Raw genomic sequence first — 13901 nt, forward strand, 5'->3', positions numbered from 1 at the left:
GAATGCACTTTTCTGCTGTTGATTCAATGATGCAATCCTGGGGTAATCGTTTAGACACACTTTCTGATGTCCTGGAAGAAGCTGTTAGCACTTCTTATCCCTTGCACATTTTTAGGGTTTGTCCCAGGACAACCGACACAGATCGCTGAATGATCCCACTTTGTCCCTAAGTACAATAGTTTTTCCTGGGATAAATACAATATCTGTTTGTAGCCCCAGCATTATTAGACCACTTCAGACAGCACTTGGCCAGATAAATCTCTTTCAAACCTCTCCATATGTGATTGCACACCATTTTCTTGAGAAAATGCCTAGCACAGCTCTCTGGGCCCATGTCTCGAGTTCACTACTTTGGTGGACTTCTTGAGAAGGGTTGTATAAAAGACCACATTGGAATGGCAGTTGCAACCTTAGTCGTGTAAAATAGGCATTGCCACCATTGACAAAAGATTGCTTCCCCTTGATAGCCATATATCTGCAAATCCCATGGTGCATTTGATCAGCAGTGGGATTTTACTTTCAGGTACAGGTATTTAATACTCTTCTGTAGAATGCTTAACTGTTTTTTCTACTAGACTCTGGAAATATTGAAACATCTAGTGAATAAAAACAGCATTGTGATTTCCCAGGTAGGAACAGTGCCTTCTCTTAAGTTTGGAAGACACCCAGCACATTGTGTGGGCTACTGGAAATAATAACAATAATAATAAAAAAAAACCTATTGATGCATGTGTACCTCTTGGACTTAAAGAAGGTGGAAGGACTTCCAGTACTTTAGGAAGTCTGCAGTTGTGTCTTTAGTGGAAATGTTGCACTCCATAGTTCAGAGTAAGATTTTGATTTTGAATCTGCTGCTCATGTTTGTCTGTCCTGCTGTCTTAAATTGCATTCTGCCTGGGTTGTATTACAGGTTTTCTGGGTTGCAGCTATGAGGAAACCTCGGAGGAGGTCCCGGCAGAACCTCGAGGGGAGACGCTCTCCCTCGCCCTACAGCTTGAAATGCTCACCCACCCGAGAGACTCTGACATATGCCCAGGCCCAGCGGATTGTAGAGGTTGACATTGATGGACGTCTTCATCGTATCAGCATCTATGATCCTCTGAAGATCATCACAGAGGATGAGCTGACAGCCCAGGATATCACAGAGTGCAACAGCAACAAAGAAAACAGTGAGCAGCCCCTGTTCCCATCGAAGTCCAAGAAAACACCATCTAAAGGCAAAAAGAAGGAGTCATGTTCCAAACATGCGCCAGGGACATCTTTACACTTACCCCAGCCCAGCTTCCGGGTAATGGACTCCTTCAGCCAGCCTGATGCTCCTCCCCTGCCTGCAGCATACTATCGGTACATTGAGAAACCTCCTGAGGACCTCGATGCAGACGTGGAGTATGACATGGATGAGGAGGATCTGGCTTGGCTGGAAATGGTCAACCAGAAGAGGACGGAGGATGGCTATGGGTCAGTTTCTGCTGACACTTTTGAGCTGCTAGTGGATCGACTGGAGAAGGAGTCCTATTTAGAGAGCCGCAACAACGGGGCTCAACAGTCCCTTATTGACGAGGATGCCTTCTGCTGCGTCTGCATGGACGACGAGTGTCACAATAGTAACGTCATCCTGTTCTGTGACATCTGTAACTTGGCCGTGCACCAGGAGTGTTACGGCGTGCCCTACATCCCTGAGGGCCAGTGGCTTTGCCGCTGTTGCCTTCAGTCCCCTTCCCGCCCGGTTGATTGTGTTCTTTGTCCAAACAAAGGTGGAGCCTTCAAGCAGACCAGCGATGGCCACTGGGCCCATGTTGTTTGTGCCATCTGGATTCCAGAGGTCTGCTTTGCTAACACTGTGTTCCTGGAGCCCATTGAGGGGATCAACAACATCCCACCTGCCCGCTGGAAACTCACTTGCTACATCTGCAAGCAAAAAGGCATGGGAGCTGCCATCCAGTGCCACAAGGTGAACTGCTACACTGCCTTCCATGTCACCTGTGCCCAGCGTGCTGGTCTCTTCATGAAGATTGAGCCCATGAGAGAGACCAGTGTCAACGGCACGACTTTCACGGTGCGTAAGACTGCTTATTGTGAGGCTCATTCCCCACCTGGGATGCTGAAAAAAGGGTCTCCAGCTGCTACCAGTGAGGGGGAGGAGGACATTATGAAGGAGGAAAGAGAGGAGGAGGGCAACACTGGGACCCCCAAGGGATCTCTGAAGAAGAACAAAGTGAAGTTGAAACAGAAGATCAAAAAGGAAGGTGGTGACCTGACAGATGGACGCTCATCTGTGCCACTGGTGATGGTCACACAAATCCCTTCTTACCGGTGAGTGTTGGGGAAGAAGCTCTTTGGTCATCGGGGACTGAGTTGGGCAGTGAGACTCAAGTTCTGACAGGGGCTGAATCCACAGGAGCGGTCAGTATTAACCAGACAGCCACAACAAGATGCAGGCTGTCAGGTGAAGTTTGACTATCACGCTCTGTTGCAGAAAAAAGAAACCAAGTGCAGTACTGTAGTTGCCATTTGCACAGTCCAACAGGGGACCAGTTGGCCTCTGCAGTGTTTACTAAATTTATGTGCATGCACTAAGAGAAGAAAAATTGATAACTTTTCTGGCAAACAGCCAGAGATTTTAAGTTGAAGAGTGTCTTGTGGCTTAGGAGCTATAATCTGTGTCACTGGGATAGGGCTTGTATGTTGAGCACTGAGTCCAGCATCTGTCTTCCCTCTAATCTTTAATCTGCACACCCTCAGAACAATTCCCCAACGGTGTAGTAAACTAGTATCTGCTCTCAGGTGATCTGTATCAGGTAGACAGTATCATTACAGGGGATGTTCGTGTTGTATGGTGACCATGTTTGAAAATAGTTGTGGGCAAGGTTACAAGTCATCAGGTGAATGGAAGCTTTTGTATGATAAAGAACTACTGTATTTTGATTCCTGATCTCATAGCTCAAAAAATTGTCCTGAACAACTTTGAATTTGGCTTAATATATTTCAGGCAGATCAGGTGCATGAAGATTTAAATGTTGCTTTATTTTCATTGGACATCTTGGAACACGCAGCTGGATGTACCTGATATTTTAATAGATTTTCTTGCCAAAACTGCTGCCAAGATACCACTGAGGCACACCCAGTGTTGTGAAGGGGTTAACACATGCTTTCCTTGGACTCCAGTTGTGTTTCTTTCCTAGATTTCCAACCTTCAAAATGCTAAACTTGAATGACCCCAGTAAAGTTACTGACATTGAAATGAATTTGAAGTTAATTGCTCTCGTGGAGAAGGACTGGTGGTACCTGCTTTGGTGAGAACCTCCAGCAGAGCTGATGTTAAAATAGCAAAAGGTAGAGAGGGATAACTTCACAGCTCCCACAGACCCCAGATTGGCATGGACTGGCACAAGCTATGTGCATGGATCTTACTGTGCCTTGACACAACTTTGCAAAAATTGTGCAGTTGAGCCACAGCAGGAGAGTTACCATGTCACCATGGTCCACAGAACCTGATGATTGCTTTGTTGTGTGGCATAGTCTGCTCACTGACCCTTTTTTCTTGCCCTTAGGTTGAATAAGATCTGCAGTGGGTTGTCACTCCAGAGGAAGAACCAGTTTATGCAGCGGCTGCACAACTACTGGCTGCTGAAACGCCAGTCGAGGAATGGTGTGCCTCTCATACGGCGCCTGCACTCTCACTTACAGTCCCAAAGAAACGCAGAGCAGGTACTGCTTGCTGTTCAGCACTGTGCCCTGTGCTGCAGTAGTGTGGGAGAAAAGAGAAATGTGCGTGGGGAGGGAGTAAGCTTGAGGTTAATGGAAAGGGAAGCAGGGTGGATGGACTGGGAAGAGGTGATCCAAGTTTGAACTCTTGTAGGGGGCAGCTAGGTAATGAGTTGTAGTTATTGAATTTGGGATTTGGAAAGGGCAAGCAAACCATTCTTTAAAATAAGTGTCACAGTGAAGAATGAGTGCTTTCTCTTTCTAAACCTTTCTTGCCTTTTGATAGTGTGCACAAGGGGTCAGGTCAGGTTGGTACTTGAATGCAACATCCACTATGCCAAAAGAAGTGGGGTGGGGTGGGATAATCCCTTAGATGATTTATAAAACCAAGGTCCTGACTAACAGTGGTCATTCAACATGTCATTCTCAAGAAAGTGGGTGTTAGCTCTAGATTCCTGGCCAAAATTTGGTTTAGGTAATTCCTCCCTCAGCCTCACATTCAGTTCCTCCCATTCATGTTTACATGGCACTGTATAAACAGTCTCCAGTTGTAGTCCTCTTTTACTTTCTCTTCTGGACTGATGTGGCATTCAGCAGTGTTTTCATTCTGGAACAGAGAAAGCTGGTGAGGTAGTGAACTGAAATTATTTCCCTATGCAGTAGAATTACTAATCCTTGCAACTAACCTATTGGTGTGCAATGTGCATATTGTGCACATGTATTTTTTCCCATATTGAGTTGCAATCACAGACTTCAATTTGCATGCAGCCTCCTCTGGGTGATTAGTACAAAATTATCTCATGCTAATTAATGTAGAGTGTGGAGAGTACAACATTTATTTGATATATTAATTTAGCAGCTTACAGCAGGTAGTATGTGTAAATGAATGCTTCTGGGTTAAAGACACTATAATTATAAATCACCACTATTTCTTTCATGAAAGAGTTTAGGTTTGTCCTTTATTGATAGTTACAGGCAAGCATTTATACGTGAGTCTGTCCGTTTGAAAACCTATACAGGGATTAAGAGGAGGAAAGATACCTATATGATCAAGGCACTGGAGTGAGACGTCAGATATTTAAGTTCATCTCCCATCTCTGGCTCTGACTTTGGGGAAGGCACTTGCTCTTGATGGATTGGTTTCTTATTTGTAAAAGAGGAGATAATAGTTCCTTTTTCTCATGCTGTCTTATCTAGTCTGTTTAGACTAAACTCTTTGGGGCATGGATCTTCCCTTTCTAAGTACAGCATTTAACACAGTGAGTCCCCCATCTCAGCTTTAATAAACTTTGATATGGAAGGAGTTAGTGAGAGTGAACATGGGCTAGAGCATACTTCTGGAATGAGGTTATAGTATGGCTTAGATCTGCCCATATGGACAAAATCAAACTTTTTTTAACATGGTGAGGTAGGTAGTTACAGTGTTTCAGCACAGACAATTCTATTGTGTAGATAAATGTGGCAGTAAACATGAGCAAGGTGTGGGAGCAATGCAGGGTAAACACTTGGAAAGCATAGAAAACACAAGAAGCCTTTATGTGTAAGTTCTCTCATTCCCGTGTTTCCTTGTGCAGAAGGAGCAGGATGAGAAGACCAGTGCAGTGAAGGAGGAACTGAAGTATTGGCAGAAACTGCGGCATGACTTGGAGAGGGCACGGTTGCTTATTGAGCTGATCCGTAAGAGGGAGAAACTCAAACGGGAACAGGTAGGTGGATCTAAGGCTGAGAGTCACTTCATTATGCTACCCTAGAGTCTGGTGTCCCTTGCCACCTGCAGCTGCTCTGTCCTGGCAGAGGAACAGAAGCACTGCACCTTTACTGAATCTCTCTTTTTCACAAGGTGTGATTTTCTGAGGCTCTGAGCGTCCATGACTCCTATTGATGTCAAAGAGAGGAGGTGCTGGTGTTCAGAACCTCTGTAGAACAGACCCTCAGTGGTTTGCACTGTGAACGACAGCTGACTAGTGGCATGGACTGGAGCCCAGCAGTGTGCTGCAAATGCTGCCAGCTTCTTTACATAACTACCTGTCCATTTTAATCCTGACTTCAACCCCCATTCTAATTCAGTTTTGGGCATGGACCAGGTGCTTACACAATCAAAACAGGATCTCTGTTAATATTTATTACTGTATTTTGATAACCATCACTCTAAGAATGATCCTAAACCACCCATCTCCTCTTCAGTCGGTAAGCCCTAGCTTCTTGTGTCTTGCCCTCTTTGGGTGATTTTTGAGAAGAGGTAAACTTAGATCACTTAATAACTAGAAAGTTTTCCCTTTGGTCGTTGTATTTTTTCCAGTTTGCACTGAATTGTATGATCATATTTCTCTCACACTTTCCATTCTGGCATCAATATTATTTGCTATGCTTACTAGGCTGTCCAGTTGGGGATCCTTTCTAGAGACAGCTGACTGGACTTCGTATATTTTTAGATTGAGCCTGTCTGATGGTGCCATCAGTGTTCATCTGCTGCTTGCAGTGTACCTGACTTAAAGTTTTGGCCTGATCCTGCTTCTAATGCAGTCAAAAATCATCCCTAGATTTTGTTTCTTTTTGCTTTCACTATCTTGATGTATCCGTGTCACAGTTACCTATGTGTAGCCAAACTAGCTGAAACCCCAGTGCAGTTTAGAAAGGAAAAGTTATCTCAGAGAAACACATCTAGCTGAAACTGTTTCCCAACCCAACTTGTAGGTATATAGCATGCCACCTGTTCCACCTTTTTGACCTTTGTTTAAATTCATTGCTGTTATCATGGAGGCCATAGGGCATGATTCTGTTTCCCTTTGTGTATTTAAATAGCAGCTTTTCAGCTGTGAGTGGTGTTTTTGGCACTTATGCACAGGTTGTGATTCTGTTATCCTTAAACTGTGGATGCATAAATGTGTGCACTTAGACTGATCATGTGCAGTTGACTACACACTGGCTGTGAATGTATCCTGCCATGTATAGGCACCCACTGTGGGTGTGTAAATGCATACGAGTCACAAAAATGAAGCTGGACAAAAAGCAGTAACTAATAGACGTTAGATACTGGAGGAGGAAGGGGCCTCCCTCTGCTTTACTTCCTATAACTGAATGGTTAGGGCACTGCCCAGGAAACTGGGGGCCCAGGTCCTAGAAACTCAAACAGGAACAAGTAAGTGGATATTGGGTTGACCATCAATCTATTACACTACCCTACAGCCTGGTGTGGCAGGGTTTGAACCTGCATGTCTCAGTCTTCCCAGATACGGTGCTCTAGGTGATCTATCACAAGCCAGACATTATCTAGGCCTCTTCCAATGCTTCCTTTGAAGCTGTCTCCCTGGACAGCCAAGAGAAGAAGATAACATGGCGTCAAGTTGTGAGGGTATGTGGCTCAGTGAGAAGGCTGCTGCACTGAAAGGGAGCAAGCTCTGGGTTCTAGTCCTGGCTCTTGTTGCCAGTGGGGCAGAAACTTCCCTGCTGCATTATCTGCTCTCCATCCATTATGTCCAGTGAATAGTAAATGCAAGGGGCAATGACTCAAGTTCAAAAGAAGCACTAGAGAGGGGACTGGGTAATGCCTGAGCTGTCCCCATCTTGGATGTCTGTGCATTATTCCTTTCTCCCATCCTCAGGTCAAAGTTCAGCAAGCTGCTATGGAGTTACAGCTGACTCCTTTCAATGTACTGCTGCGTACGACCTTGGACCTGCTACAGGAGAAGGATCCTGCTCAGATCTTTGCAGAACCCGTTAACCTGAATGAGGCAAGTACCTTTCCAAGAAGTGCAGTTTGGTGGGGGTGGAGCTGAGGTTTTGGTGGGGCATCGCTGGGAGGAAGGGAGAAGCCCTCATGGTGTGGATGACAAAACCAGGGCACCTCTGTGTAGAAACTCATTCCTTCTTTGTCCAACACTGGAATTCAGTAAGGAATTTCTCAGAGTGGCACTATCTTAGCTGGCCAAGACAGGGAACTGTTCACTGGAAGCCTACTAGAGTGCCTCAGTCAAGTAATACCATTCTGCAGTCAGGACAGGTCTGGTTTAACTGGGTGGAACAGAAATGGATTGATGATGCTGTCCCTCTGCGGGTGGGAAGGACATGAAGAGTGCTTGTGATGGATGCGCTCTAGTTGGCTAGTAAATGGTTTTTGTAATTGTACAGGTTTTATATGTTTAGGTTCCAGATTACCTGGAATTCATTTCCAAACCAATGGATTTTTCCACCATGAGGCGGAAGCTGGAGTCCCACCTGTACCGAACCTTGGATGAGTTTGAGGAAGACTTTAACCTTATAGTTACCAACTGCATGAGGTATAATGCTAAAGACACCATTTTCCACCGAGCAGCTGTCCGGCTCAGAGACCTTGGAGGAGCGATATTGCGCCATGCGCGACGGCAGGCTGAAAACATTGGCTTTGACACTGAAGTGGGGATTCACCTGCCTGAGTCACCCAAAACAGAAGACTTTTACCGCTTTTCCTGGGAGGATGGTGAGTCCCCTTTGCCTGTGTGTTTTTGGCTTAGTTAGCATTCCAGGAAATGTCATGTCCTAACTCTGTGTCTAGGCCCAGCTGTCACTCAGCTATTGTCCTGAATCCACCATTCAAAAGGTGTAAGATTTGGCCTCACCTGTCTGACATAGCTCCCAGCCTTTGAACATCTCAAGGCATTTAAAAGAGACTAGGATCTTTGGAAAGTGTCACAATGGGAGCTCCTGGCTACTGGGCACGCTGGAAAATCTGGTCCTGACTTTGGTGCTGAAACCTTCTGAAAACATAGCCCCAAACTCTCATGAGAGAGCATTGGCTTTTTGTATCTGACATTGAAGAATTTCCCTTTTGCAACACTACTATGAGCCCAAGAGGTATTTTTAATCTCCCTTTTGCAGGTGGGAAGCTGGGAGCCAGAGAGATTAAGTCCAAGGTCACACAGAAAGTTCATGGCAGGGCCAGGCATTGACTCCACCTCTTTTGAGTCTCATCAGACCAAGGGCTTGCTAGCTGCTGTGGACTCTATATACTGCAGTAGTACTGGAACCTGGGTAGTTTTAAAGGGCCTTGAAAAATTGACTTCATGCAGGATCAGATTGTCATGTACCCAGATTTCCTCCCTCAGTCTCCTTTTACTCCCTGGTTTGAGGTGATACATTTCATATGTCTTCAAGAAAAATCCCTTACATCCCTTGGCAGTTCATTGTAGTCTGGGAGTGCAGTGGGATGGTGTCTTCTGTCTCTTAGTTTCTGTGATTTTCTTGGGACACAACTGCTGCAGACAATCCAGGATAAATGAACTGCAGATTTTTAACCCTCTCCTAGAACTGCACAGGACATAATGAGCATAAATCAAAGGATTAGCTTGTTATTAAGGTGAGGGTAGGGGAAGGGAAGGAATTCTTTATGGGGAGATGGTGTCAATGTTGCTGGTGTCTTGACTTCTGCCAAAATCTTATCAAGATCCAAAAATACTCTCAGGAGGACCTTTATTTAGGGAGTACACAACTGCTTCTGTTCCCCAAACCACCTGCATCGGTGTCTGTGAGTGTTTGTTTGCAACAATGGTGAATGACATGGCCAAACTTATTCTAGGCCACTGCACCTCCTTTCGTTGGATCTCTCTGGTTATATCTGTGCTACATCCTTGATGCTTATGTGGCTGCTGCTGCTGATGTGCACCCCTGCCCTGCCCACCCTTGTCTGCCTATCATGCCTGGAAAAATGACAGGGAAGCTGCTCCAGGGGCATCTCAAGTGGCCACTGTCAAGCACACTGGAGAGAGAGGCTTGGAGGGCAGTGGTGTGGAATGCCCCGAAGCACCGGTATTGCTGCCTTTTCAGGCAGGGTGTGTGGGAGTGGGAACAGGAGAGGGGAGGCATGCTGTTCAGTGGTAGCCTTGACAGCACCAGGCCACAGCCTAGATGTGCCCTCTATCTGTGATGTGCTTCCCAGTGGCTGCAGCCCTCTTGGCATCTAAGGCTGAGAATCCTGAAATCCTTCAGGGTTTGCATGTTGCAGACTCGCATGTGGGTGTGACCTGGGGTGACTGAGCTTCAGTTCTGCAGAATTTCCTCCTCCAAAGGCTTGCTCCTTCATGACATAAGGGGTCAATAATCTCGGTTCACTTCTCTTCTTGCTGCAGTGGATAACATCCTTGTCCCTGAGAATCGGGCTCACCTTTCCCTGGAGGCGCAGCTGAAGGAGCTGCTGGAGAAGCTGGACATGGTGAGCACCATGAGGTCCAGCGGAGCCAGAACCCGACGCATTCGGCTCCTGAGACGTGAGATCAACTCCATTCGGCAGAAGCTGGCCCAGCAACAGAACAAGACCATGCCGAATGGAGAGTCCGCACCACGGGAGGAAGGGCTGGACAGAGTACTGAGGGGAGAACAGGATGATGATGGGGAGAAAGGTGAGAGTTTTCAGCAAGTCACCAAGGGAAAGGGAGAGAGAGCCCTGCAGGTTGGACAGGCAGGGGTGTGTGCAGGCGATTGCAGCAGACTGAATGTGCAATAGAGTTATTCCTCTTTGCATCAGAATGCTGAACAGCCGGACCTCTACTGTAGCAGAAGAGATGTCATATCTAACAAGCAGTGTTTAAAACAACAGGGAGCAGGTTGTCAAGGGCACGTAGGACTTCTCAAACCTTCCTGTTGTGTTGTGCTGCTTTACCGTCCGATGTTTCTGTTTCTGGGAAATTGGAATCAGGCATGGGTTTACATGCCTCCAACCTCGGCTCCAAGGGGAAATGTGGCCAGGTTGGAAGCCAAAAGCAATGCCTAATCCATAGCGTAAAGGGCAGTGAGTGTGGGATCCCATTCTATTGCCTTTAGTTGTGCATGTCATATAAGCACCTTTAGAAGTGGTGCTAACTGAGATTGTTAGCAGATTAAGTGGAGAGTCCAGGGCCTGAAACATCATAGAGAAGGAACCTCCCCAGCAGGGGTTCTCCCAAAGGCAGGCATGAGGTATGGTGGAGGGAGGTGTTGGGAAACTGGCACCCCCTCCTTATTTGTACTGAGACGCACCTTGGTTTTAGGAGGCAGAAAGAAGAAAGGTTTTTCCAGAGTCATGACTGAAAGTTGACTGCATGGAGTGGCTCACTCAGCAGTTCACTCACCCTTATCCTGCTCAGCCAAAAGCTATTGCCAGCTTGGCAGTGGCTGTAAGAGGGTTAAAACTGGATTCTGCCCCTGTTGAGTGTTGGCCCTGGAGAGAAGGAAGAGAAGCAGAACACTTGGCAGACTTTATACTGTCTCCATGCTTCTGTTCTGGCACAGAAACCAGCTTCCCTGCTTAAGACACGGTTTTGGTGGGCTAATTTTTTGGGGGAAAGGTATGTGGTATAGGAGTAAATACAGTATTTTGCCTTTGCACTGAAATGGGAGGCTTCACTCTCCAGGACTATTATCAGTAACCTGCAGTAGGAGTCCATTTAGAAATTAAGAAATAAGGGTGTGTTACTAGTGAGGCATGTGGCAGCCCCGGTTACAGAGCGTGAGCCCTCTCATAGCTGGGCTATGAGTGTGTCAGCGTTTGTTGAGTATGTACTAGCAGGTGATGATACAGAGTGCCCTCTACGCCTGTACAGTGCCATATAGACACTGTATATCACAGACCAAGAATTCATAGTGTGTGGAGCAGAGCAAGGCAGGATCCTTGTGATCTGGGCCCTCCTGTTCAAAAGGGTCACAAGCACAGCAGTGACATGGAGCTGGAGTGGCTTGTTACAGACATATTTGGCAGGCAATTTGCTGCCAACTCTCTGCAAGGTGGGCTTGAACTAGCTGGCCCCCAATACTTTTAGAGTAGAGGTTTTCAACCTTTTTTATTTGCGGACCCCTAAACAATTTCGAATGGAGGTGCAGGCCCCTTTGGAAATTTTGAAGGGAGTTGCAGACTCCTTGGAATTGAAAGTGTGGGTATACACATACTTTTGATTGATCATAATAATTTTTTGTGGGCCCTTTAGACATAGTCTGTGGACCCCCCACAAAGGTCTGCAGACTACATGTTGAAAACCACTGGTGTAGAGAATCCATTCAGAGCAGCAGATAGCAGAAGGAAGGCTCTTGATGGGTTGTCAGTGCCTGGGCTTAGAGGGAGAATATCAGGTTTTGGTGCAGGCACCTGGGCTGTCTCATCTCATATTTGGTAATCATATCCCATAGGGCAAGAATAGGTTAGGCAGTGGCCCAGTCTGACTCTTCCTTCCCTGGTTCACTCTGCTCCTGGCTGGGCTATAGAGTCTGGAGCAGCAGTATTCCACCTGCAGAGATCTGCTTTGATCATTTTTGGTTGCAGGGAGGGGGTGGGCTAGTTGTCCTCCCTCTGCCAGCAATGGCATCTGACATGGTAGAGAAGCAAGGGAAGAAACTACCTTTTCCCCTCACTGTTGGCAAAGCATTGCAGCAGTAGCAGCCAGCGCCAGAAAGGAGACAGAGTCCTAGGAGTTGGGGAAGGAATGGAGGGATAGGAGAGCCCCTGTTTTGCCCTGAGGTTATTCTTTTCCATGTTGGTGATAAAATGTCCAGAGAGTGACCTTAGTGATATGGTGCAAGTGACTGGCCAGGAGGCTGGATCTAGTGTGGGAGAAGAGGGACTATCTCTTCAGGTTGTGGGGGGTGTCATTACATCTTTATCTGGGTACACCCCCTAGGGGAGTACAGATGCCTGATACCACTGGAGCCTATGGCTTTCCCCTCACCATAGAGAAGCAGTAGGGTGGATGTTAGTATTTTGGGGAATTACTCTTTCTAAAATGTCCAAGCAGATTCTGTTGTTCTTTAGCAGATGACACCAAGCCCCCCCACCCCCCCACTCTGGAGCCCACAGGACCCGCACCCTCCCTGTCTGAGCTGGACTCTCTGCAGGACCCACCGATGCTCAAGCCCATTAGTGAAAGCAAGTCCTTGAGCCGGCTGCAGAAGCGCATGAAATCGGACGGTGAGCTCTTTGACAAGAAGACGCTGCAGAGGGAGAGCCAAGCCTTCCAGCGCTTGCTCAGTGACAATGGCCTGAACGGCCTGGCCCTCCAGGCCACGGACACTCCTGCCAACCCTCCATTCAGTGGTGTGGGCAGGCGGACATCTGTCCTTTTTAAAAAAGCTAAGAATGGGGTGAAGCTGCAGAAAGGCCTGGACTGCCCGCTGGAGAATGGAGAGGACCACAGCCAGACTGGACAGATTTCCTCTTCTGGCACAGAGGGTGAGCGGCAAGCCAGGAAACGGCCACGGAGCAGGAGCTGCAGCGAGAGCGATGTTGAGAAATCCCCCAGGCAGTCAGGAGACACAGGTGACTCCTCTGGGCTTTTCTTCCTCTGGCGCCTCTGACCAGCAGGAACTGGTTAGGGCAGTGGGGCCTGGTAAGCATTTTTTGCCAGCTGGCAGGGCTGCTTTTGTTAAAGATGGACTTCAAACCACGGACATGTGAGCTGTTTGATTTAGTCACTTGCAAAGGGGCTGCCAAACAGGTTGGTGATTTGTGGGTATTGAATGACACCCGTGCTAGGTAATTAGGGGAAATTATCTTTAGTTAAGAATCTGTCTGCATGGTTGAGTGTTACGCACCAGTCGCGTGCCAAGGGCAGGTATGGCATGTGAGAGCTTGGCTTACCAGAGCAGGAACTTCCTCTTTACTCAGCAAAGGCTGAATCTTTTCTTCCATCTCTAGATGAGTCTTGCAGTGACATCAGCAGGCGATTCATTTATTTTCTTCATGGCATGCCTGTCAGAAAGGTTTTACTGACAATCCGGAGAAGGAAATCCCCAGCACCTACCTGCACTGCACTGCCCCTCTTATCACAGTGCTGACCCATTCAGGCTCAGACTGGGCATGTATGTTATTCTAGGCAACATAATAGCTGGTATTCGAGGAGACATGACTTACGGTAAACACCATATTTATTAAATTTACTGATGGCTGCAGACTGAGAGGTAGGATGAAAATCGGTGAGAAGGAAAAAATGCAGAGGGCCCTTTGAAGTTAGAAATACGGGCAGGAATAAATAAACGAGATCAAAATTAGAAAGATGCAAGGTGAAGGGCAAACATACAAATGAAAATGATTCAAAGCAAAAACGAATAGGAGGAGATAAGGCAGCAAACAAAGTCAGAGTGCCTTTGAGCTGTAGTCAGAGATATCACAGAACAGGGAGGTAATAATAACCCCTCTCAGTAAAGCTTAACTCAGCCCACACCTGGAATACTGCATTAATTTAAAGATAACTTACTGCCAG

At 46.8% G+C, this 13901-nt stretch overlaps 1 protein-coding gene across 3 annotated transcripts in view; it reads left to right on the forward strand.

Moving 5' to 3' along the window:
• The first annotated feature begins 877 nt into the window (after window positions 1–877).
• The window catches only part of BRPF3 (bromodomain and PHD finger containing 3), a 30276-nt gene continuing 17252 nt past the window's right edge, over window positions 878–13901 (forward strand). For 2 of the 3 annotated variants that reach the window (XM_019513780.1, XM_019513781.1), the window contains exons 1-7: window positions 879–2313; window positions 3552–3708; window positions 5280–5411; window positions 7308–7436; window positions 7849–8161; window positions 9807–10076; window positions 12455–12958. In XM_019513780.1, coding sequence (XP_019369325.1) covers window positions 929–2313; window positions 3552–3708; window positions 5280–5411; window positions 7308–7436; window positions 7849–8161; window positions 9807–10076; window positions 12455–12958 — 2890 coding nt within the window. In that variant the 5' untranslated portion in view covers window positions 879–928. Of the gene's footprint in view, window positions 2314–3551; window positions 3709–5279; window positions 5412–7307; window positions 7437–7848; window positions 8162–9806; window positions 10077–12454; window positions 12959–13901 lie in introns of all 3 variants that reach the window. The other variant, XM_019513782.1, reaches the window with a different exon arrangement.

This window comes from Gavialis gangeticus, unplaced genomic scaffold (genome assembly GCF_001723915.1).
Source record: "Gavialis gangeticus isolate Ggan-Ray unplaced genomic scaffold, GavGan_comp1, whole genome shotgun sequence".
In the NCBI taxonomy this organism is placed as follows: domain Eukaryota; kingdom Metazoa; phylum Chordata; order Crocodylia; family Gavialidae; genus Gavialis; species Gavialis gangeticus.